Below are 25,493 nucleotides of genomic sequence, written 5' to 3'. Positions count from 1 at the left end.
AGCTGCGATCTGATTGTGAGCATACCTGTTTTAGCACATGATAAAAGTGCTAAACAGTGAGAAAATAGTGGGGGGAAATTACATTCGCTTCTGTGAAGTGAAAAAAGTATAATAATTTGCATATTTGTTCATGGAACAGAAGAAATGCACACAAACATTATTTCCATCATATTGTGGAATTAACCAATCGTTTAATCATTTAAATAATTTGAAACAACATGACGGCATTCATGATGGTATTGTAAGCACGTTCTGGCAAACACCTAGAAGACATAATGCAGGAGTAGGGTTACAATGGTACAGTAAACACTTCTATATGATTCTTATGGTTAGAGCTATTTAAGAATTACAAAGAAAGATCACAGCAATTATAACCTAATCAGTCTGATATTGAAACACTGGCATTTATGGCTTATTTGTCTATTTGTCTATTTATTTATTTAAAGTTCTTTACCACTTGATTGTAAATAGTGGGTTACAAAACAAAACAAAAGACACATTGATCTCATTTTTTTATTGCATTTAAATATATATATATATATATATATATATATATATATATATATGTCAGAGCTGCTTCCAGATCCTAGCTCACAGAGGATCACGCTAGCCAGCGATCATTAAATAAAAGTCTTTATTGAGTTACAGTTTCCATTCTCAAGCTGCTGCGTGCAACTCTACGTCTCATGGTTAGATCGGCGAAGCTCCATCTGAGTCTCCGCCCCTTGTACACCAACTTAATATCCTAGCCTTGCTCCACCTTTTCCGCCTGACTGTTCTTCTCTGGGTCCCTCTGCCCCCCGGGGTCTCTTCCTTCTGGGATTCCTCTGACGCTGACGCTGACCCCCCTGACTCTTCTCCCTCCTTTCGGCGGGCTTTAGGACCTGGCTCCCTTTCCGGGCTGCCTACTGCGCCACCTTCCTGTGCATTTGAACTTGGCACGCGCGCCCAACCTTCCACCTTCCGTCTGACCGTTTCTTCGCTCCCCGATGGAGGTGTGGCCACTCCTGACTCGTGCCCTCCCCCCTGTTGTGAGCTGCCCGCGCTTGATCCCTGGCGCCCTTCCTCTTCCCTGCTCTCTGGCGGTGATGCTGGTCCTGATTTCCAACTGCTCCCCTCTGAGTCCCCTCTGGCTCTATCTTCCTGGGGTGTCCCCCTAGGCTCCCCCCTTGCCCTGGCCACTGGTGCTCCTTTCTGTGAATCTTCTGATTCACTGGAAAGACTCGGAGATCTCGGGTCGTCGTCATCACTCATCTTTTCTTCTGCCTCCTCTCCCTCGCTCTCTGTTTCCTCCCTTGCCCTTGCCTCTGCTCCTGAACCCCTGACATCCATCCCCCCCTCGAAGCCCCCTCTTCCCCCCTCCCCTCCTTCCGGTGCGGGATCTGGGTGCTGCCGTGTCAGGGGGACGAATGTCGGATACAGTTCGCTTCCCGTGGCAGGCCGCCATCCGAAGTCTTCCGGTTCTTCCTCCCTGCTCTCGTTGACGACGGTCACCTCCGCTTCCATCTCTGTGCCGCCGTGCTCGAAACCCGGGTCGTCCCCGAAAACGTCCATGTCCGTCTCTCCCTCGTTGCCTTCTGGAGACGTTGCTCGTCCTGGACCCTCCAGCCACCTTCTGCGGAACTGCTCCTCTGGTCGATCATCCCACCAATACGAGGGTTCTGAAGCAGATCCCGAGGGTGACCCCTCCGGGGAACGGGCGTCTCGTGTCGGTTCCTCGTCCGAGTCGAACCCCCGGAACGTGCTGGCTGAAAGCGTGGGCGTGAAAAGCCAGTCGTCGAAAAAGTCTGCTGGCATTGGCCTATGTGGGAAGAGGGCATGAAACTCTTCTTTGAGCAGAGGTTCGTCTAAAGCGTAGCCCGGCACCCAGCTGTTGGCACTGGCCGGGGTGCCCTCCTTGGCGAGAAGGTATTCTACCCCCTCTTCCCCCCATCTGGAGTCCAAAATCTCCGTGACTTCGTTGATGCGCTCCTCCTGTGCCACTCCCCCTTGCCCGGTTCTCTCTCGGAGCGGACCCGGTGCCGTTCCTGGTTCCTGAAACCTGTGAGGTGCCTTGTAGGGAGTGAGCACCGATCTGTGGAACACCGGATGCATTCTGGAACCCTCCGGAAGAGCCAGCCTGAAAGCCACCGGGTTGACCTGTTCTTCGACTTGGTAGGGCCCCAGTTGTTTATGCCCTAGTTTCTTCTTCGCCAACGACCTGGCCGGCACTGCGTGGGCTGCTAACCAGACCCAGTCTCCCACATGGATCTCTTCGCCAACCCTTCTGTGTTTGTCCGCTTGTACCTTGTATGCGTGTTTAGCCAGCTCCAGATGCCGCCGCAGCTGATCGTGGACCTCCTGCAACTCCGACGCGAATGCATCTGCTGTCTGCGGCTCCCCCTCCCCCATTCTTTCCAGTCCCGGGAAGGTTCTGGGGTGCCTCCCGTTGTTGGCGAAGAACGGCGTGACCCCCGTGGACACGTGCTTCGTGTTGTTGTAGGCGAACTCGGCGAGAGGCAGGTAATCCACCCACGTCGCAGGCTGTTGATTCGCATAACATCTCAGGTACTGCTGCATGATGGCATTGACCCGCTCCGCTTGCCCGTTGGTCTGCGGGTGTCTAGCCGACGCCAGGTTGATCTTGACGTTCAGGAAGCCCATCAGCCTCTGCCAGAAGTTCGAGATGAACTGTCGCCCTCGGTCGGACAGAATAGACCGCGGCAGACCGTGAACCTTGAACACGTGGTCTATGAACAGTTTGGCGGTTTGTTCCGCCGTGGCCACCTTCGCACACGGAATGAAATGTGCCATCTTGGAGAACAAGTCCACCACCACCAGCACAGCCGTCTTGCCCCTCGAGCTGGGCAGATCCGTGACAAAGTCCAGGGCCACTCTCTCCCATGGTTCGAACGGAGTTTGCAGCGGTTCCAGCAGTCCGGCCGGCGGTCTGTGCACTGGTTTGGACCTCTGGCAGGTGTCACACCTCGCCACGTAGTCCGCGACTTCCCCTCTAATTCCGGGCCACCAGAAGTCTCTGGCTACTAATTCCACCGTCTTCTCCTTGCCAAAGTGCCCGGCAGTGGGCGCGTCGTGCAGCTGCTGCAGTACCTTGGCGCGAAGTTCGTCTCCCGGCACGTAGATGGCCCCTTTACGGATGAGCAAACCATCTCGCAGCTGGAACTCGTCGGTCGCTGCCGTGCCCCTGTGCACCTCTGCCATCTTTGCTTGCGCGAAGGAGTCATCCTGCAACGCTCGTCGCACCGCATCCAGGTCAACTGTCGCCGCCGCGCACGCCCACACTGTCGGTGCGAAGATGTGCATGGCGGCCGCTGGCGTTGCCTCCTCCAGATACTGTGGCTTACGGGAGAGAGCATCCGCCATGATGTTGGTGTCCCCCGGGACATACTCTATTCGGAAGTCGAAATTCGCAAAGAACTCAGCCCAACGTATCTGCCTCTGGTTCAGGAACTGTGCCGTGCGCCAGTGCTCTAGATTCTTGTGGTCCGTGCAGACCTGCACCGTGTGCTTGGCGCCGATCAGGAAGTGCCTCCACGCTTTGAACGCTGCATGAATGGCCAGCAACTCCCTGTCCCAGATGGTGTAGTTCTGTTCGGACTTGCTGAGCTTCCTTGAGTAAAACGCTCCCGGCCTCCAAACCCCCTGCGGGTCTTTCTGCAGCAGGACTGCTCCCACGGCTCTGTCCGAAGCGTCTGTCTCCACCCTCATCGGCCTGCTGGGGTTGACATGAAGCAGCTGCTCTTCCGACGCGAAGAGACGCTTGAGTGCCTGAAAGGACTGCTCCGCCTGCTCTGTCCAGATGAACTTCTTTTTCTTGGAGCTGAGCGTGTCCGTGATGGCCGCTGTCTGCATCGCAAAGCCTTTGATAAACTTGCGATAGAAGTTCGCGAAGCCGACAAACCGTTGGACCTCCTTCCGGTTGCGTGGGCTTTTCCAATCCAACACTGCTCGGACCTTGGCGCTGTCCATGGCGAGCCCTTTATCAGACAACTTGTAGCCCAGGAAATCCACCTCCGTCACGTCGAATTGGCACTTCTCCAGCTTGGCGTAAAGCCTATGTTGCTGTAGCCTGCTCAGCACTTCCTTGACGTGTCTGTCATGCTCCTGCTGCGATTCCGAAAAGATCAGGATGTCATCCAAGAAACAGACGCACGTCTTGTAGAGGAGCCCCGCCAACACGTGATGCATGAAAGCTTGAAAAACGTGGGAGCCATTTTGCAATCCAAAAGGCATAACTCTATATTCGTAGGTGCCCAGGGGCGTGAACATGGCTGTCTTCCACTCATCTCCCTCCCGCATGCGAATGAGGTTGTATGCCCCTCGCAGGTCCAACTTGGTGAACACTCTGCCCTTCCGTACCTTTGCGAGGAGGTCGTCGATTCGGGGCATGGGGAAGTCCGATGGCTTGGTCACACTGTTCAAGATGCGAAAGTCCACTACAAGTCTTTTTTGGGGCGTGTCCCGCTTCTTAACAAAGAATACCGGACTGCCCCCCGCTGCCTTGGACTCTCGGATGAAACCGCGCTCCAAATTATGATCTATGAACTCTTTGAGTTCCTGCAGTTCGTCCTCAGACATGGAATACAGCTTCCCTTTGGGCAGCGCCGCCCCCGGCAGCAGGTCAATTTTGCAGTCATATGGTCTGTGGGGGGGTAGCCTGTCTGCCTCCTTCTCGCAGAAAACCTCCAAAAATTCTGCGTACTTGTGGGGAACCGCTTGCAGCGTGCCTAGCTGCAGCTGTGACTCCTCTTCCCCTCCTTCCTGCCTGGGCACGATGCAGTGTTCAGCGCAAAAGGAAGAGCCGAAGGTCAGCTGCCTCTGGTACCAAGCCAGCGTCGGGCTGTGCTTGTCCAGCCAACTCATGCCCAATACAATGGGCGTGTCCGATAGTTGAGTGACATTGAAGCTGATGATTTCCCTGTGATTCCCAAGTCGCATCACCATTGGTGGCGTCTGCTTCACCACTTGCCCCCCTAGCAGCTCCCTGCCATCCACCGTGACAACCTGCAGGGGCAGCGTGGCAGGCAGCAACTGTATAGCGTGCCGGTCGACAAAGTCCTGCCCTATAAAGTCCGCATTGCTTCCGGAGTCAATGGTGATTGGCACGTCCATGGTGATTCCATTGGGCAGCTGGAGCGACGCGGTGAGCCTCACTACCGGTTTGGGCGGGAGGGGGTCCATGGGCTGTAAAATCTCTGGGGACTGCTTCACTGACACGTCTGGCTGGGCCCCAGTGCCTCTTCCTCCAACCAGACTCCGTCGTTTCCCTGCTGTGGTTGTCCTTGCTGCGTTGCTGCAGTTACCATTGCTGAGGCTGCAGTGTGCTTGTGGAGCCTCTGGGGACACTCTTTCGCCATATGCTGTGGATCATCGCAGATGTAACACTTCCTGTTCCCTCTAGGAGGCTTCGCTTTCACTGCTGCCGGTGCTAGGGCTCTGGCTGCTGACTGAGCCCTTGCACCTCCAACCTCCATAGGTTCCGCTCCTCCTCCTGGCGGAGGCGTGGATTGCGCACGCGCTGCTTCTCTGGGAAGGAAGGAGGAGCCCCTGGCTGGTTCGCGCCCTCCACGCCCTTCGTCCCTGCTCCACGGACGTCCTTCCAGCCGCACCCCCACCGCCAGCGCCCTCTGAACGATCTCCTGCGTGGTCCGGGGTCTCTCCCCCCTCGCAATTTCATCTTTAACCGAGCCGTGCAATCCCTCCCAAAACAGGTCTCTTACAGGAGCCGAATCTCTGTCCCATTCCAGGGCACTGACCAAAGCGAAAAAGCGGGCATGGTACTGCCTTACGCTGGCCCTCCCTTGCTTCAGTCCATGTATCTGCTGCCGAGCAAGATCCACGTCAATGCTTGATAAAAAGCACCCATCCATCGCTTTAATAAAGGCATCCGCATTTTGGAGCGCCGGATCCTTATCTCTCCACAAATTGCGCAGCCATGCTTTAGCATCTCCATGCAAATGGGACATGATGAATCCCACCTTCTCTTGCTCATCTCTAAAGTCTTTGTTCAGCAGTTGCAGTGCACACATTACATCTGCTCTAAAGTTGGGGTACTGTTGCAAATTCCCATCGAAGTGAGAGACCAGACCGCCTGTTCGTCTTCCCAACCCAATCCCCTCCGGTTTGGGTGTCAGTTGCCCTTGCTTCGTAAGCACTTCCAACCTGACCTGGAGATCCCTGTAGGCGGCAGCTGCGTCCTCCTCTCTCTTCCTGGATGCAAGAGCCTCGGCATTCAGTCGTGTCACTGCTTCTCTGAGTTCCACTATCTGCTGTTCGGCCGTCATGTTGTCTGCCGTTCGTGAGCTCGCTAGTAGGCACCCGCTTTCTCTCCTCTCCGCGAGGACGTAGATGCCCACAATCTAGGGATGGAGCTTACTGTCAGAGCTGCTTCCAGATCCTAGCTCACAGAGGATCACGCTAGCCAGCGATCATTAAATAAAAGTCTTTATTGAGTTACAGTTTCCATTCTCAAGCTGCTGCGTGCAACTCTACGTCTCATGGTTAGATCGGCGAAGCTCCATCTGAGTCTCCGCCCCTTGTACACCAACTTAATATCCTAGCCTTGCTCCACCTTTTCCGCCTGACTGTTCTTCTCTGGGTCCCTCTGCCCCCCGGGGTCTCTTCCTTCCGGGATTCCTCTGACGCTGACCCCCCTGACTCTTCTCCCTCCTTTCGGCGGGCTTTAGGACCTGGCTCCCTTTCCGGGCTGCCTACTGCGCCACCTTCCTGTGCATTTGAACTTGGCACGCGCGCCCAACCTTCCACCTTCCGTCTGACCGTTTCTTCGCTCCCCGATGGAGGTGTGGCCACTCCTGACTCGTGCCCTCCCCCCTGTTGTGAGCTGCCCGCGCTTGATCCCTGGCGCCCTTCCTCTTCCCTGCTCTCTGGCGGTGACGCTGGTCCTGATTTCCAACTGCTCCCCTCTGAGTCCCCTCTGGCTCTATCTTCCTGGGGTGTCCCCCTAGGCTCCCCCCTTGCCCTGGCCACTGGTGCTCCTTTCTGTGAATCTTCTGATTCACTGGAAAGACTCGGAGATCTCGGGTCGTCGTCATCACTCATCTTTTCTTCTGCCTCCTCTCCCTCGCTCTCTGTTTCCTCCCTTGCCCTTGCCTCTGCTCCTGAACCCCTGACAATATATAATTATAAACCACTTTTTTGAGTAAAAATACTTTCCCCGCCCCCCAAATAAAACTCTCTCATACTAAGGTCAGTTGGTACTGCTGAGGACTTGCTTTTCTGCAACCACCTGGAAGTCGAACTAAAATTATTGTTACTACTGTTATTTATTAAAGAATTTTAAAAGCAAAGGGGTAAGGTAAAAGCGGGACGCGGGTGGTGCTGTGGGTTAAACCACAGAGCCTAGGACTTGCCAATCAGAAGGTCGGCAGTTCGAATCCCCGCGACGGGGTGAGCTCCCGTTGCTTGGTCCCAGCTCCTGCCAACCTAGCAGTTCGAAAGCACGTCAGAGTGCAGGTAGATAGGGTAAATAGGTACCGCTTCGGCGGGATGGTAAACGGCGTTTTCATGCTCTGGTTCGCCAGAAGCGGCTTAGTCATGCTGGCCACATGACCTGGAAGCTGTATGCCGGCTCCCTCGGCCAATAAAGCAAGATGAGCACTGCAGCCCCAGAGTTGGTCACGACTGAACCTAATGGTCAGGGGTCCCTTTACCTTTACCTTTAAGGTAAAAGCAAAGGAGCTGGGTTCAGTTTAAGAATATTTATGGCATAAGCCCTTACTCTAAACACGCTAGGGGTTTATTTTATCATTTATACATTCACTTTGGAGTCCCCCCCCCCCCACTGCATTAAACAGAACAAAACTAACATATGAATTGTTGGATCCAGGCTAAGTTCCTCGAGGTTTAGTGCCATTGGAATGAATGTGATAGGTTAGCCATAAATCACACTAATTTAAATGGGATTGAAACATGATTAGTCTGGGTCCAACTCAAAATCATTTACTCTGGAGTCATTTGATAAGAACTGGATCTAATTCAGCTAAAATAATTTCTCGTTAACTGAACAATAACATTAGGTGATTATAATATTTCCACAGGAGACATTCTCCTTTCCCTTTTCTTTAGGACCCTTGACATTTTGATGGGAAGAATAAGAACCCAATGTGGAATAATGACAGTGGAGGCTGATGCCTCGTGGGCAGTAGGACAGAAGGCAGGAAGGTGAACAGCAATGCTGAGGAGATCCAGCTAATTATGGTTTTGTCCATCCTCTTCTCTGCTGAGTTCTACAAAGGCAACACTGAGGCAAAGGAGGAGGAGGCTGATAGGCAGTTCCACCCCCTAGCCTGGTGGTAAGGAGGTAGGCAGGCAGTGGCTAGCAGAGCGCAGAGTGAGCTTGATGGACAGTGCCCTACTTGTCCTAATGGAATAGGAATATCCATGGAATAATGATAATACTCCAAATCAGCACACACACTGTACATCCCTCAGAAAATGGAACTAATGTTTCCTGGGATCGTACACACTGACAACAATGTCTTTTGGATAGTCAGACAAACAACAGCAACAACAGCAGACAGAAGGAAGTACAGTGGTGTGGGATGTAAACACAGGAGCAGTCAATGACAACATTCCTAGAGTGTACATGTTAGAACATGGGAAGGGATGTCTGTCCAGCAAGCAGGTAAACTTCCTGGGGACGGACTTCCTCCGCATGTGACCAGAGGTGGGTGTGGCCTCACCTGTGCAGGTAATGACAAAAGCACAGGGCAGGCAGCCATCTCTCTCTCTCTGCCATTTTCCTTCGATGAGGAAGCATCTAAAGATGCTCTCTTGGCTCTCAGCCAAGAGAGGAGGAAAGGACTATCTTGCTATAAGATAGATTCTGAATGTATGTAACCTTTTTAAGCTGTCTGCCTTCTGGGATCATATTGTAAACAGAACGTGAGTAAACTCTTTTATACTTTTATAAAGACTGTGTCATGTCTTGTATTTTAAGAGGGAACAAAAGGGGAAATTACCAGAGTAATTATTATAGAGGTTCTAGCGAACCTGTGCACACGTTACCGTTGCAAATTTAAAGGGGAATGTCTATAAACTCTGCTGATATTTTGGGAACTTGTTAGCACAAGTTGTATTAGGATATAATCTCACAATATATCCTCTCCTGCACCCCTGAACATTCCCACAAGTGGTACCTCGGGTTACAGACGCTTCAAGTTACAGACGCTTCAGGTTACAGACTCCGCTAACCCAGAAATAGTTGCTGTTGTTGTTTAGTCGTTTAGTCATGTCCAACTCTTCGTGACCCCATGGACCAGAGCACGCCAGGCACTCCTGTCTTCCACTGCCTCCCGCAGTTTGGTCAGATTCATGTTTGTAGCTTCGCGAACACTATCCAACCAACTCGTCCTCTGTCGTCCCCTTCTCCTTGTGCCCTCCATCTTTCCCAACATCAGGGTCTTTTCCAGGGAGTCTTCTCTTCTCATGAAGTGGCCAAAGTAATGGAGCCTCAGCTTCAGGATCTGTCCTTCCAGTGAGCACTCAGGGCTGATTTCCTTCAGAATGGATAGGTTTGATCTTCTTGCAGTCCATGGGACTCTCAAAAGTCTCCTCCAGCACCATAATTCAAAAGCATCAATTCTTCGGTGATCAGCCTTCTTTATGGTCCAGCTCTCACTTCCATACATCACTACCAGAAATAGTACCTCGGGTTAAGAACTTTGCTTCGGCATGAGAACAGAAATCGCGCAGCGGTGGCGCAGCAGCAGCAGGAGGCCCCATTAGCTAAAGTGGTGCTTCAGGTTAAGAACAGTTTCAGGTTAAGAACGGACCTCCAGAACGATTTAAGTTCTTAACCCGAGGTACCACTGTACTTTTTTCACACGGTACACAGTTAAAACTATAGAATCTGCTTCCACAAGAGGCCACCAACTTGGAAGACTTTAAATATTGAGGATAAGGCTTTCAGTGGCTATTGGACATTGCTGTTTTTTGACTCTCCAAAAGAAAACACATCTGTTAAATCACTCAGAATAGCGGTATGCCCGATTGCTTGTCATGGAAATCACCTGTCTGGGATAGCAGTCAATTTTCCTCAAGGTAATCATCCCAAATTATCTTGGTGCATTATAAAAGGTAGTAACATGGACCCACCTTTTCCTATTTTAGCACCTACATCTTTGTCAACATCTTAACTCTCCAGTTATTCATTTGCAATACAGTGGTGCCCCGCAAGACGAATGCCTCGCAAGACGGAAAACCCGCTAGACGAAAGGGTTTTCCGTTTTGGAGGTGCTTCGCAAAACGAATTTCCTATGTGCTTGCTTCGCAAGACGAAAATGTCTTGCGAGTTCCTGCGGGGTTTCCCCCCCCCTTTTTCCCAAGCCGCTAAACCGCTTATCAGCTGATGGCTAAGCCACTTAACAGCTGATGCTAAGCCGCTTATCAGCTGATCGTTAAGCCGCTTATCAGCTTATGGTTAAGCCGCTTATCAGCTGATCGTTAAGCCGCTTATCAGCTTATCATTAAGCCGCTTATCAGCTGATCCACTAAGCCCGCTAAGCCGCTAATACTGTAGCACTAATCCGCTAATGGGCTTGCTTCGCAAGACGAAAAAACCCGCAAGACGAAGAGACTCGCGGAACGGATTCTTTTCGTCTTGCGAGGCACCACTGTATAAATAATTTGCACTGCCGATTAGAAAGCCTGGGTTACAGCCAGACAAATAGAACACCTTATATACATTACACTTACTTCATAAGTTGGTGAAATTTGGCCCACCGTGGAACGAAAATCATTTTCTGGTTAGTAAGTATTCCTTCCATTAATACTTTGGCTGAGTCTTCCACTTCTACCAAAGGGCACCTGAAGTTATATGGAAAATAAATGTTTGTTTGCTTATTCGTTCCAATTTATAGCCTGCTTTGTTCAAAGACCAAATCCGGCAGTAACTACCATACAGAGCCACAAGCAAGTGTTGTGGTGTATTCCTACGCAAGTCCTGTGAAGCAACGGTGCTTCCACTTGAGACTTGCTCTACTCAACAAGCCTTGCATAGGAACAAAGGAAACTGTGATACCAGCGGTCTGTGAAGCTCAGTATTGTGTATTCTGATAGCAGCTCTCCAGGATTTCACATAGGATTCTCTCCTGGTCCTATTTGGAGATGTTGGGGATTGAAGTAGGCTTGTTTGCATGCGAAGCAGAAGCTCTACCACTGAACCACAGCTTAGCATTTATGCCATTATGCTTCTGTTCTGGGCAGTGGTGGAGCAAGCCGATTGGGTGCCTGGGGTGGTGCATGTGCCCTGTGCCGAAGGACAGGGCCAGCCGCCCGCGGGGTGGGGCGAGCTGGGGCAGGATGCCTCGCGGGGCCTCCAAGGAGTCTGCCTGCCTCCTTCCACTCAGCCGCCCTACAACTGAGGGGGAGGTGGCAGGCGGACCATTTGGGGCAGTGCGGAGCCTGTGGGCGCCGAAGCCATCATGTCACTCCCAGGAGAGACGCGTGGCTCAGGTGTGTTGCAGGCCTCACGGTGAGTGCCGCCTGGCATTTTGTCACCCTCAGTAGCGACACCTGGGGCAACCTGCCCCCACCACACCCCGCTTCCTCCGCCCATGGTTCTGGGCTCCAGCTAGTTCCAAGAGGAAGGGCTGAAGAGATTAGTAATAATAATAATAATAATAATAATAATAATAATAATAATTTATTTATACCCTGCCCATCTGGCTGGGTTTCCCAAGCCACTCTGGGCAGCCTCCAACAAAATATTAAAATACAATAGTCTGTTAAACATTAAAAGCTTCCCTAAACAGGGCTGCCTTCAGATGTCTTCTAAAAGTCTGGTAGTTGCTTTTCTCTTTGACATCCGGTGGGAGGGCGTTCCACAGGGCGGGTGCCACTACCAGGAAGGCCCTCTGCCTGGTTCCCTGCAACTTGGCTTCTTGCAGTGAGGGAACCGCCAGAAGGCCCTTGGCGCTGGACCTCAGTGTCCGGGCAGAACGATGGGGGTGGAGACCTTCATGTATACTGGACCGAGGCCATTTAGGGCTTTAAAGGTCAGCACCAACACTTTGAATTGTGCTCGGAAATATACTGGGAGCGAATGTAGGTCTTTCAAGACCAGTGTTATGTGGTCTCGGCGGCCGCTCCCAGTCATCAGTCTAGCTGCCGCATTCTGGATTAGTTGTAGTTTCCGGGTCACCTTCAAAGGTAGTCCCATGTAGAGCGCATTGCAGTAGTCCAAGCGAGAAATAACTAGAGCATGCACCACTCTGGTGAGACAGTCTGTGGGCAGGTAGGGCCTCAACCTGCGTACCAGATGGAGCTGGTAGACAGCTGCCCTGGACACAGAATTGACCTGCACCTCTATGGATAGCGGTGAGTCCAAAATGACTCCCAGGCTGCGCACCTGGTCCTTCAGGGGCACAGTTACCCCATTCAGGGCCAGGGAATCCTCCACACCCGCCCGCTTCCTGTCCCCCAAAAAGAGTACTTCTGTCTTGTCAGGATTCAACCTCAATCTGTTAGCCGCCATCCATCCTCTAACTGCCTCCAGACACTCACACAGGACCTTCACCGCCTTCACTGGTTCTAGTACTCAGGTTTGGAGCCAAGTACCCCAAACTGGTGTTTGCCTGGCGTGCTCTGGTCCGTGGGGTCACGAAGAGTCGGACACGACTAAACGACTAAACAACAACAACAACCCCAAACTTTCCATTAGCATTTCAGATTGTGAGGTTTAAACACCTGCAATGGACAATATTACAGGAAAGTCAGGACCTGACTGCCAACTCTTAACCTGAACACTTTTAACATTATATTCCCCACTCCCACACTCTTGTTTTTGAGAAGAGCCATCTGCTTTCTAGCACAAAGTATTCAGGCTCAGAACTGGCCACTACAAAGCTTCCTTTTGCAGGATAGGTGCTACACCAGCCCCAACTCAGTACGGACAGTGAGAATTGCATTAGCAGAAGCACTGTGGGTTAAACCACTGAGCCTCTTGGGCTTGCTGATCAGAAGGTCGGCGGTTCGAAGCTCCCGTTGCTCAGTCCCTGCTCCTGCCAACCTAGCAGTTCGAAAGCACATCAAAGTGCAAGTAGATAAATAGGTACCGCTCCGGTGGGAAGGTAAACGGCATTTCCGTGCGCTGCTCAGGTTCGCCAGAAGCGGCTCAGTCCTCCTGGCCACATGACCTGGAAGCTGTACGCCGGCTCCCTCAGCCAATAAAGTGTGATGAGCACTGCAACCCCAGAGTCGTCCGCGACTGGACCTAATGGTCAGGGGTCCCCCTTTACCTTACCCTTCACAGAACACTTATTGTTTGTAAGACAGGCTGCGTTCACCACCACCACCATCAAGAATTTTCCCATTTCGCATGTCAGATGTGAATTGAAATAAGCACAAGCTTGGTGCATGCTACTGCACACCACGTTCTGTCTTCTGAAAGAGAATCTTAGAACTTCTCACTACTTAGAGAAACTGGAAAAAGGAGACACAGATGCATCAAAGAACAGTTAATGCAATGGGGCAGGTGGATACAAACTCCCTACCCTTATTATCACTTACCTTGCCTTAAGGAGTTTTACAGAGTCAGTGTTCATAAAAACCGGGCACATGCATGTTGTTTCAATCCCATCCATTTTCAAAAGGCTCAGCTCCTCTTTCAGACTCTCATGAAATCCCACAGCACTCCACTTGCTTGAACTGAGGGAGGGGCGTGAGGTGAAGTTAGACACGATTTATGGGGAAATAGATGTCTTAGTTTTCCCATGTTATTTATTTTAAAGCGTTTATAATCCGCTTAATTTTTAATATATATATAAAAAATCTGAAGTGGTGTTTGACAAAATAAATAAACCAACAGTATCATTAAAACAAACATAAAACATAAAACCATCACAACAGCAGTATAAAAGCATATAAAAACAAATAAAACCCCACGTTCAACGGAATAAGCTTCAAATCAATGAAATTCAAACAAATTAGAAACAGGGTCTTATATGGGTCAGGGAAACCCCACGTAAAATAGGTGTGGGAAGAAGTCAGCATTGCGCTAAGGCAACCATTTTGTAAAGGCAAGCATTACCGCTTGCTAGACAGGACAACTCCCTCCCCCCTTCGCTCCCTATATACAGTGTTCTGGGTTTTCCCTCCAAGCCAATTTCAGGGTGTTCTGAGTTGGGGGCACAGAGGACGGAGCCCTGTTGTGAAAATGGCAGTCCTTCCATGGGGCTTTTGCTGATGAGGCGCCTTCTCTGAATCCTGCCTTACATCTTTGCATAATGTCTGAAGCAATTGGTGGTTGCTGCTTCCCATACAGCGAAGGGAAGGGCATTGCGCAGGACAGAAGAGAATGGTGGAAGAGAACGTTTACAGGTCGCCACCCTGTGATATTCTTTCATTTATGCTTATTATGGTATAGCATACAAAATGGTTTTTTTTCCATCTCCTTAAAAGCACATAAACACACACACCCCTTTATTTATTTCAAATGTAATCCCTTCTTTTTTTAAAGTAAGACCTATTGCAAACCAGCACACAATTATTATTTTTGAAAACCAATCTGATTTTTATTTTAATTAGCTAAGTTGTTATCCAAGACCCTGAGTGGGAATGTGGAGGACCTGCAAAGTTTGGACCAAGAACTCCGTTTTCGAGCGGTCAAATTCTTGTTTGGAATTCCCTCTTTTTTGGGACTTTGCTCATGTGCTTCTCCCAGGAATCAGGAATCCGCCATGTTAGCTAAACATCTCTCTAAACAAGTGTCTCCCAAACGTACAACAATTGCAGACCCCTTTTGAGCTGAGCTTGAACTTGCTACCCTGATAAAAGAAAATCACAGTGATTCATACCTGTAGCAAACCATGTATGGAACGCCTAAATGCCCAGCGAATGAAGCAACCGTGACAATATGTCCGTGATTGTTTTTAATCATTGGTGTCAGGAATGCTTTAACTGTCTTGAATGCAAATTAAAACAAAGAAAGAAAGAAAATGAAAAGTTAGAAGCTAATGGTTCCAAAACGTTCAGTCAGAAATCTATCTGGGGGAGCTTTTGCCCTCCAGATGTTGCTGGACTCCAGTTCCCATCAGCCTTAGCCTTCACATCATATGGTTAGGGATGATGGGAGTTGTAGTCCATGGGAGTTGGTGACCCAGAGGGCCAAATGTTCCCCAGGCCTCATATAAACACTACAATTAGGAGGAAAGACATGAGAGTGAGCAGGTGGATCATGGACCGTGCCAATATCTGGAAGTAACCTGTTGTTTGCTGAAGGGACCATAGCAGCATTTGCCAATCCAGCATAGCCAATGATCAGGGATGATGGGAGTTGTAGTCCAACAACATTTTGAAGACAAAGAGTTTATACTATCTCTGGGTTAAAGAAATGGAAAAAAGGGAGGATCCTTAATTACCTCGTACAGCAAACTGAAAACAATCAGAAGCTTAAGGTTTATTAAGTTTGTTTTAATCACATTTGAGTGGTGTCCCACTTTTATCGAACTGTTGTATGACTGGTACTTAGACTAAGCAATGAAGATTTTATATTTTGTGAACATTTTAGAGATCCTGATCCCCCATCCCCCACAAGTCTCCAATTATTATTTGCTTCCATGGGTGCTGAACATTTCCATGAAAGAGGAAGGGGGGTATAGTCAGTCCAGCACAAATTTTTAATAGATTCATGTAACTGATTAATTCAAGGGGTGGCCAATGTAGTGCTCTCTAGACATTGTTGGACTACAACTCTCATCATCGACCATGCTTGCTGAGGGTGATGGGAGCTGGAAGTCCAAACACATCTAGGGCTGATTTACTCGCAAGGTTTTTAACGTTCAGGAAGGGTTAAGGAATGGTTTTCATAACGTAGATCATGGGTAGGCAAACTAAGGCCTGGGGGCCAGATCCGGCCAAATTGCCTTCTAAATCCGGCCCACGGACAGTCTACATGAGTAGAATGTGTCACTTTATTTAAAATGCATCTCTGGGTTATTTGTGGGGAATCGGAATTCATTTATTCCCCCCCCCCCCAAAATATAGTCCAGCCCACCACATGGTCTGAGGGACAGTGGACCGGCCCCCTGCTGGAAAAGTTTGCTAACCCCTGACGTAGATAGATACATGACACCCTACTTTTTACCTTGTTTTTTTTATTGCTTAATTTTTAATACTTTTTTGCTTCTATATTGCATTATGAACGTAAAAAATAGGATGTCATGCCTCCATCATACCACAGTGTTGGGAGCTGGCCATGTACACAGCTGGAGAATAAAGCGATGGTTGGCTTCAGTTTCCAGGAGAGTCCCAAACCAAGAGAAAGGAAGCAGGTAGAAGGAAGCCAGAAAGGTAGAGGCTGAAAAATGGAGATAAACTGGGTGGGGGGAAGGGGAGCAGATATAAATTCAATAAGTAATAATAATATTACCCAGAAATGAGCAAGAACGTTAATGTTGAACATGTTCTGGATCAGCTCATCCTTGGTTGAACACAGTACTGCTACTTTTGTCGCTGCAGCGTTATTTATCAAGATGCTCACATCTCCAATTTCTTTTTTCACCTATAACAAATTTAAAAGCACTAATGAAAGAAAAGCAGCCTTCTTTAAGAACTTAGAAATAAAGCTGATGGAATATCTGGAAGACAAAATAATATTAATCAGGGATTTAAATGGGTAATTGACCCGCAATTAGATAGGTCTGGAGGAAATAAAAACCAAGGGAAATTACCATCCACCTTTCTAAAAATGAGTGAAAATTTAGATTTAGTAGATTCATGGGGATACAAGCAAAGAATAGAGAGAGAATATACATACTACTTCGAACCTAACAAATCGGCTAGCAGGATAGACGCCATTTGGCTTTCCAAAGAGCTGCTAAGAAGGGTTGAAGAGGTACAAATTCTACCAAAAACAATTTTGGACCACAACCCGGTTTTGTTGAGAATAAAACCAGATTGGACAACAGGAATGCGGAGATGGAAACTAAATGAACTTCTATTGAAAGATGAAAAGATAGTAGAGGGTGCAAAAAAATAAATAAAAAATTGAAAGAATATTTTGAATTGAACAACAAACAAGTTAGTGATGTAAGAACAATATGGGACGTGAGCAAGGAGGTCATCAGGGGATATTTTATAAAACAAAACTGATATTAAGAAAAGAAAGTGAAAAAGAAAAAACGGGATTGTTGGAGGAAATAAAGGAAAAAGAAAAAGAATTAAATAAACAACCAAGCGATGACAAAATTAAAAGAGAAATTAAACTATTGCAGGCAGAATGCAAATCAAAAATAGAGCAAGAAATGGAATCGAATTTGAGAATGGGTAAACAAAATAATTTTGAGTTTGCCAACAAACCAAGTAAATACCTGGCATGGCAACTCAAAAAGAGGAGAAATGAAAAACAAATAAATAGAATAAAAATAAATGAGAAATGTATAGATGATCCTAAGATAATAATGCAAAAATTTGTAAAATATTATGAAGATTTGTATAAGAAAGAAGTAGATATAGGGAAGAAAGAAGTAGATATAGGGGGGAAAGTTGAAGATTATCTACGCCAATAGAAAATCCCAGAGATTAAGAAAGAGAAACTTCAAATATTGGATGCCCCAACAGCAGAAGCAGAAATTAAGAAAGCTACCCAGAAAGTTAAAGTAGGCAAAACACCTGGCCCAGACGGCCTCCCAGCGGAATATTATAAAAAAATGGAAGCAATATTAATTATACCACTTACTGAAATAATGAATAACATCTGCAATCAAGGGAAAGTACTCGATTCGTGGAAAGAAGCATACATAACCCTCATACCCAAACAGGGAGGGGACCCATAATTAATGACTAAGTATAGGCCAATATCACTTTTAAATTATGATTACAAAATCTTTCCTAACATATTGGCAAATAGGCTCAGAGAGGCCATTAAAGATGTTATTCATCCAAATCAAGCTGGAATCCTCCCTGGCAGACAAATCTCAGGAATACAAGAAACATCATAGACATATTAGAACATCCAGAAGCAAATAGGGATAAAAAGGCAGCTTTACTACTACTTGATGCTGAAAAGGCATTTGATAATGTCTCTTGGTTTTACATGAAAAAACACCTGGAAATAATGAATTTTGGAATACAATTTAAGAAGGTAATAGAGGCAATATATGAACAACAGATGGCCAGACTTCTAATAAGTGGTAACCTCACAGAGAACGTCTCCATCAGAAAAGGGACCAGACAGGGATGCCCTCTGTCACCCTTGTTATTTATATTAGCGATAGAACCACTCCTTCACAACATCAGAAGGGATGAAAACATAAGGGGGATAAAGATTGGGGAGAAAGTCTATAAAGTTAGAGCATTTGCTGATGATTTGATAGTAACAACCCAAGACCCGAAGAAAAGTTTACCAGCTGCTGTAGATTTAATTAGAAAATATGGGGAAATAATGGGGCTGAAAATAAACTACCAAAAAACTAAATTACTGACAAAAAACCTCACAATGGAAGAGAGAAAAAAGAACTTCAAGAAAAAACAGGCCTGGAAATTAAAAATAAGGTTAAATACCTAGGGATCTGGATTTCAAATAAAAGTTTAAATTTATATGAGGATAATTATAGTAAAGTATGGAAAGAAATAAAAAAAATATGGAAACCTGGACCAAACTCCGTCTCTCACTCTGGGGAAGAGTCTCGGTTGTGAAAATGAATATCCTCCCCAAAATGATTTTCTTATTCCAAACAATGCCCATTTTAGGAGGAATGAATTGTTTTAAGGAGTGGAAAAGGGAAATATCTAGATTTATATGGAGTGGAAAGAAACCGAGAATTAAACACCAGTTATTAGTAGATAAAAAGGAGAGAGGAGGTTTTGCATTGCCAGATTTGGAATTATACCATGCAGCGGCAGATTGGTTAGGATAAAAGACTGGATTACACTAAAAGATATGGACATATTAGACTTGGAAGGCCATGACAATCGGTACGGATGGCACACTTATTTAACATACAAAAAAGTGAAGGTCCACAGGGGATTTTTGAGCCATGTGATAAGAAAATCGTTATATAAAATCTGGAATAAATATAAAGGAATACTTGAGCCAAAAATACCCTTGTGGACATCACCAACAGAAGCCATGGCAGTAAAAAAATAATAATATGAAAACAGATTGGCCTACGTCCTAGAAATAGATAAAGACAAGCCTACACTGAAAAAATACGAGGAAATTAAAAGTCACCTAACAGATTGGTTACAATATTTTCAGTTACACCAAAGATTGGCCATGGATTTTAAACAAGGAATTGCAAAGGAAACATCTAAATTTGAAAGAGAATTAATTTTTATTAAAGGAAAAAATATTTCATGAATCTATGATTACCTTTTGGAATGGGAAACAAAAAAGAACAAGTCAAGGCAGTTATGGTGAAATGGGCACAGGATTTTGGATACAACATATATATGAACCAATGGGAGAGATTGTGGAAGGCAGATATTAAATTCACAGCATGCTATAACCTTAGGGAGAACATCATGAAGATGTTATATAGATGGCAGCATACCCCCTTGAAACTAGCGAAAATGTATAAAGGAGGGTCACTGACTTGTTGGACATGTAAAATAGATGTGGGGTCATACTACCACATAAGGTAGACTTGTGCAATCATTAGGGAATTCTGGGGTAATATCTATAATGAATTTAAGAAATTATTCAGACTCACTTAAAAAACAACAACCAGAGATCTTTCTTTTAGGCATTTTACCATTAGAAATTAAAAAATACATAAGACCACTGTTTATGCATGCCACCACAGCGGCAAGAATTCTTGTGGCGAGGAAGTGGAAAAACAAAACAATAACGACAATCACAGATTGACAGATACTCATGTTAGAATATTTACAACTAGCAAAACTGACGGGAAGAGTTAGAGGAGTATTGAAGCAGAAAATATCTGGAGAATGGAGAATATTTAAGGATTATATAAGATCATATTGTACCAACCACACCATATTAGCAGAACTTGAGTGATACTTGTAAACACATCAAATACTGTTTGTGGAGTAGATGGGAACAATATTAAAGAATATAAAACTGTGCGAAAAAAACGATAGTATATACAGTACAATGAGAATGATTGGAAGACTCGTTTTCTCAGAAGTCTTTTTTATTTAAGCGTTTATTTAAGTATTAATTAGGAAGATTAAGATATTTTTATGCACGTAAATCTGCTTTTTCTTCTTTCTTTTTTCTGTATTTTCTTCTTTTCTCTTTTCTTAATTGTTTTTTCTTTAATTTTCCTTTTGTAGTTTGAGACTGTAAATTCTTTGTATATGTGTGTAATTTAAATTAATAAAGATTAATTTTTAAAAAATAAGGAAATAAAAGGACAAATTATGAAACTTCACACAGAGTTCAGTGCTAGATTGGCACATGATAAGACCATCCTCATCCACAACTTGATTCTAGATGAAGGAGCTGATCTTCAATACTATTTAATATTCATAGGAAGCTGTGGGAAGTGAGAAGGAGTTTGGATCGAGGTGTGATCGGTGTGCTGATGACACCCAGTGGCCATGCAATGCTTGGCTTGGTGTTTGGATGCAATAAGGAGAAACAAGTTGAACTTGAATCTTGGCAAGCTGGGAGCACTGTGGGTGTATAGTAATTCCCATTTCTGAGAAATTGATATGACAACAATGATTGCTGCACTCTCCCCGAAAAAGTAGGTTTGCACTCAAGGGGTACTTCTGTGTCTGGCTTTGGTACCAGGTAGCCCCAGTGGCTAGAAGTGCTCTTTGTGACCTGAGACTTGTACAACAGGTACGGCCGTTCCCAAACTGTTGGTGCTGACCTTTAAAGCCCTAAACGGCCTCGGTCTGGTATATCTGAAGGAGCGTCTGCACCCCCATCGTTCTGCCCGGACACTGGGGTCCAGCTCTGAGGGTCTTTTGGCGGTTCCCTCACTGCGAGAAGCCAAGTTACAGGGAACCAGGCAGAGGACCTTCTTGGTAGTGGCACCCGCCCTGTGGAACGCCCTCCCACCAGATGTCAAAGAGAAAAACAACTACCAGACTTTTAGAAGACATCTGAAGGCAGCCCTGTTTGGGGAAGCTTTTAATGTTTAACAGACCATTGTATTTTAATATTTTGTTGGAAGCCGCCCAGGGTGGCTGTAGAAACCCAGCCAGATGGGCAGGGTATAAATAAATTATTATTATTATTATTATTATTATTATTATTATTATTATTATTATATAAAGCCTGGGCACAGTAGTCCATGCACTGGTTACTTCAAGACCAAGACTGGATTACTGCAATGCACTCTATGCGGGGCTTCCCTCGCGCTTGATCTGGAAGCTGCAGTTTGTGCAGAATGCTGCAGTGCAATTGCTGGCAGGGGCGAGACCCTATCAGCATATAATTCCTCTGCTCAGAGACCTGCACTTGTTGCTGATTTGCTACCAGAGCAAGTTCAAGGTGTTAGTGTATATAAAGCCCTTAACAGCTTGGGACCAGCTTCCCTGTGAGATAACCTTACCTCATATATGCCCGCTTAACCTCTTCGATCTGCAGAACTGGTACTGTTACAGGTGCCACACTCTGCATTCATAAGAAATCTATCATTTCGTGTGGCAGCACCCACACTATGGGACTTCCAGCCTATTGACACTAGGCAGGTGCCATCATTGCACTATTTTCAGAACCTGCTACGAACTCTTTTGTTTAGAGAAGCCTATTGAGACATTGTAGAATGTTGACATGTTTTTATTTGGTTTTTAGCAGACTGTATTGTTGATGTTTTTTAAAAATGTTTTAAATAGCTTTTTAAAAACTTTGTTTTATTATTATTATTTTGGTAAAGAATAAAGGTTTTATTACAATCAAGTTTTATGCGACTTGTGAAAAGTTAAATTTATTTTATCATTCTAAATAAAATATTTCAAAAGGTACATTCGATGAGGGCGGGGGAAAGAGGCTGTCCTGTGAAAGAACTCCAGCTTTTCCAGCACAGGCCTATTTATTTATGATGTTTCTAACCTGCTGTTCCTCTGTGTTGCCAGGAATGGCAAGCATGGTTCCTCGTCGTCATTTTCTTCTTACAACTCTGTGAGGTAGATCAGGTAGGCTGAATGGGGAATTTGAACCCAGCTCTCTATATTCCTAGTCCAGGACTCTGAGTGCCACACACTACTCTGGACGTTCTGTGCTCACTTAATGCAAAACAGGCACACATCTCCTCCTGTGCCAAGTGTTCAGGAGTATGCAAGGTCATCCCACGATGACCCAACAGGCTTGGAAAAAGTTTGGAAACATCTCATAGGAATCTTACTTTATCTGCAACACTGTAGATTTCCGTCCTGTTCCTGCAGTCCACGACAAAAGCGTGTGCAATGGCATCCAGCTTTCTGCATTCCTCAGCTGTTTCCTCAACACCTTCCTAGCAGGAGAAAACATCTATAAACATCTATAACCCACAGGTATGATGCTAGCATATTCACGGCATAAACAAAAGACCTGTACAGGGAAGACGTGCTGCGTGTGCCAAATTTTAATGAACCATAGTTTAATATACAACAGAGGGGAGGGAAGCAAAACTGAGGCAAGAATGAGCAGTGGGATGTGCATTTATTTCCGTTATGCAAAGAGGGGCTTCCTTCTTCCCTGTGTTAATTGCACTGCCAGGGATGCAGCTAATAAACAAGGGATAGACAACACTACCAAACCATTCTACGTTATAAATCTTATATAAATAATCCAAAAATTGGGAGAACAATGTACAAGATCTACTACAGAAGCCACAATCAGAAAACTCATTCAAATTGTGTCCAAAAGGAAGGTTCAGTCTTTAAAGTTCCTTTAGCCAGGCTCCTGCAGATATCAACAAAGTTAAGTTTGATCAAACGAAGTATCGGTGATTTTACGCATAAGAGTTAGACAGGGTGCCGGCGTTTGTCACCTGTTTCGCCCATGAAGAGTCTCGGGCTTCTTCAGTAAATTCTCTCTCAGGAAATTCTTCCTCAGGATTTTGGGTATTTACATACATTCACTGGTGATATAAACCAAAACCCGATTAACCTTTAAACATTCATTATATAATTTCTGAGAGGATAAATACAAAAATCAATATTTAGAACGTAGAATGGTTTGGTAGTGTTTTGTGTGCCGCTTATGTGCTGCTTACTTTATACTGGTCTACTACGAGAATACTACGAGGGACGCGGATGGCGCAGTGGATTAAACCACAGAGCCTAGGACTTGCCGATCAGAAGGTCAGCGGTTCGAATCCCCACAACGGGGTGAGCTCCCGTTGCTCGGTCCCTGCTCCTGTCAACCTAGCAGTTCGAAAGCGTGTCAAAGTGCAAGTAGATAAATAGGTACCGCTCCAGCGGGAAGGTAAATGGCATTTCCACACTACCACTGCTCTGGTTTGCCAGAAGCTGCTTAGTCATGCTGGCCACATGACCCGGAAGCTGTACGCCGACTCCCTCGGCCTATAGAGCGAGATGAACGCCGCAACTCCAGAGTCAGCCATGACTGGGCCTAATAGTCAGGGGTCCCTTTACCTTTACCTTACTATGAGAATTGGCAGCATAGGTTTATTTCCAATAAACGAGGGATAGGCAGACCTGAAGCGGGAGGCAAGAGGTAAAGGAGAACAGAAGGGAACATGTGGCCACATCTCTCTCTTTCTCTCTAGGGCAGGCAACAAGGTGTAGCAGTCCTCCAGCCCACCCCAATCCTCAGTTCCAATTGTTTTTAAGCACATAATAATGATTCATCTCCATCTGGAAGGGGCAGACTTTGGTAATCTTTAGTAATATGGCACCGTGAGCGATGCCAAGATTTGGCACCCCAAAATGAATCTTCTCAGTTATGGGCCGTCTCAATTTTGCACCCCTTCGGCTCGGCACTCCTTTGCAGGAGAACCGCCCGCACCACCCAAAATCCACCGCTGCATCTGGTGTTGGGCACCAGGCTGTCATCTGAAACACTCTGAGGGATTTTCAACACACACACACACACGGAAATGTCCATGCAAACAATTGTATCCCTTCCTTGGTCAAAAGCCAAAGCTGGCACTACAGCAGGAGTCTTGTTGGAACAACCTGGGATAACCTTGGGCGCTGGAACAACCTGGGATAACTCTGGACGCCTTGTCAAGCCTTGGCAGGGCACGCACCGTCAGCCGCCTCCCCCCCCTTCCCAAGGAACTGTGGGATTTGTGTCTCTCTGAGGGGAATAGGGGTCTCCTCAGAACTTTTAGCATTCTTAACAAATGGCAATTCACATGATGCTTTGGGGGAAGCCATGGCTGTTTAAAGTATGTTACTGCTTTAAATTAATAGTGAAGACATGGCCTTAGGTCTGGTTTGCAAATTGGCAAGCCCTGTAATAATTTGAAAGCATTTTTGGACGCTGCACTGCAACATTTACCACTGCCTGTTGATACTCAGGACTGAGGGTAGAATAATAACACACACCTACCTTGTTGATATCCCAAAGAACCAGCTTGCTTTGGCGTTTGGCAAACTCATGGGCTGTTGCTCTTCCAAGCCCATGTGCGGCTCCGGTGATCAGAACAATCTCTCCACGAACAGATTTTCTCCTTTTCGGAATAAAGAGTTTCACCAATGCTTCCAAGAGTGAATAAATGCATATGACTAAAGTCTTGAGGACCAGGAGGATGATAAGCACCACTCTCCATAGTAGAGGCTTTCTGCCCTGCAGCTGCTTATTGTGCATTCTGGCAAAAGAAACTCTTCAGGTAGCTATTGCTATAAAGAAGCAGTGAGTGCACATGAATCCTTAAAATGCAAGGAGTTGGCAGTACCCACGCCCTGAAGAATTAGGATGGCTGTTCCTCTTGACATCAGCTTCAGAAGTACAGCTAATAAGAATATGCTGCAATAGTCACCTCTGCTGCAACGTTCTATTGCGTATATTCGCAAAGGCAGCCTATGTGTTACTCAAATTTAGAATGTAGGACGTGGTGCTACTAGGTGTAGGAAAATCTGTCCACTTCAATGTCTCTCAGTTTCTCATTTTCCCAATCTGAAATTCAGTTCTCTACACTTCCACATCAGTTTGCAAATATATATTTTTTTAAATGTCTCAGGAGTATTCACCAGCATTTTAGTGCAAAATTCTCCTAATGTACCGTAATTTTTGTATGTGGTTGTACCTAACACATTCATTTTTGCAAAGCCATTTCCCCATATGTAATGCTTTGTGGGGAAGTTATTTCCCCAAATATATGCATCTTTTTTGCAGACTTGATCTTCACATATGCATTGTTGTACACTTAATTAGCATGGTGAACTACATTTAGAAGTGTGACGTTCTGGGGGGGCCGCTAGGGGCGCTTTGAAAGATGGCCGACAATACCATCTCTCCGGCTCACACGAGGTAATTAAGAGGCTAATGATGGGAGTAAATTAGCCTCCCGAATTTTCCAAGGGGATGGGAAAATGCTGCCTCATCCGCAGTTGCCAATAAATCACCCCCGAGTTTGAAAAAAGGAGGGGGGGCACTGGACGGA

General features: G+C 46.3%; 1 protein-coding gene across 2 annotated transcripts; it reads right to left on the bottom strand.

Annotated features, from left to right (window-relative positions):
- Positions 1-170: 170 nt before the first annotated feature.
- LOC308485354 (17-beta-hydroxysteroid dehydrogenase 13-like) lies at positions 171-25,069 on the bottom strand. 2 transcript variants are annotated; one of them, XM_081021170.1, is made up of 7 exons: positions 24,440-25,069; positions 22,284-22,391; positions 16,391-16,522; positions 14,817-14,923; positions 13,531-13,668; positions 10,717-10,827; positions 171-263 (listed from the first exon to the last, which is right to left on the bottom strand). In XM_081021170.1, exons 1-7 carry the CDS (start codon positions 24,695-24,697, stop codon positions 200-202), a joined length of 918 nt encoding a protein of 305 aa, XP_080877296.1. In that variant the 5' UTR covers positions 24,698-25,069; the 3' UTR covers positions 171-199. The 2 variants fall into 2 exon arrangements, with proteins under 2 accessions (XP_080877296.1, XP_080877297.1); XM_081021171.1 differs by lacking the exons at positions 22,284-22,391; positions 24,440-25,069 and adding an exon at positions 21,992-22,136.
- Between the last annotated feature and the right edge of the window lie 424 nt (positions 25,070-25,493).

Source organism: Podarcis pityusensis, assembly GCF_964106645.2.
Source record: "Podarcis pityusensis genome assembly, chromosome: 9".
Taxonomy (NCBI): domain Eukaryota; kingdom Metazoa; phylum Chordata; class Lepidosauria; order Squamata; family Lacertidae; genus Podarcis; species Podarcis pityusensis.
This window is presented reverse-complemented; position numbering and strand designations above follow the sequence as displayed.

Excerpts from the sequence above, each read along its gene's own strand:
- LOC308485354 (XM_081021170.1), bottom strand. The coding sequence starts at position 24,697 with ATGCACAATAAGCAGCTGCAGGGCAGAAAGCCTCTACTATGGAGAGTG. Across the intron at positions 14,924-16,390 it reads ACGTTCTTGCTCATTTCTGG|ACAGTTAAAGCATTCCTGAC; the intron begins GTAATATTATTA and ends TTTGCATTCAAG. Across the intron at positions 10,828-13,530 it reads GTAAAACTCCTTAAGGCAAG|GTGCCCTTTGGTAGAAGTGG; the intron begins GTAAGTGATAAT and ends ATATAACTTCAG.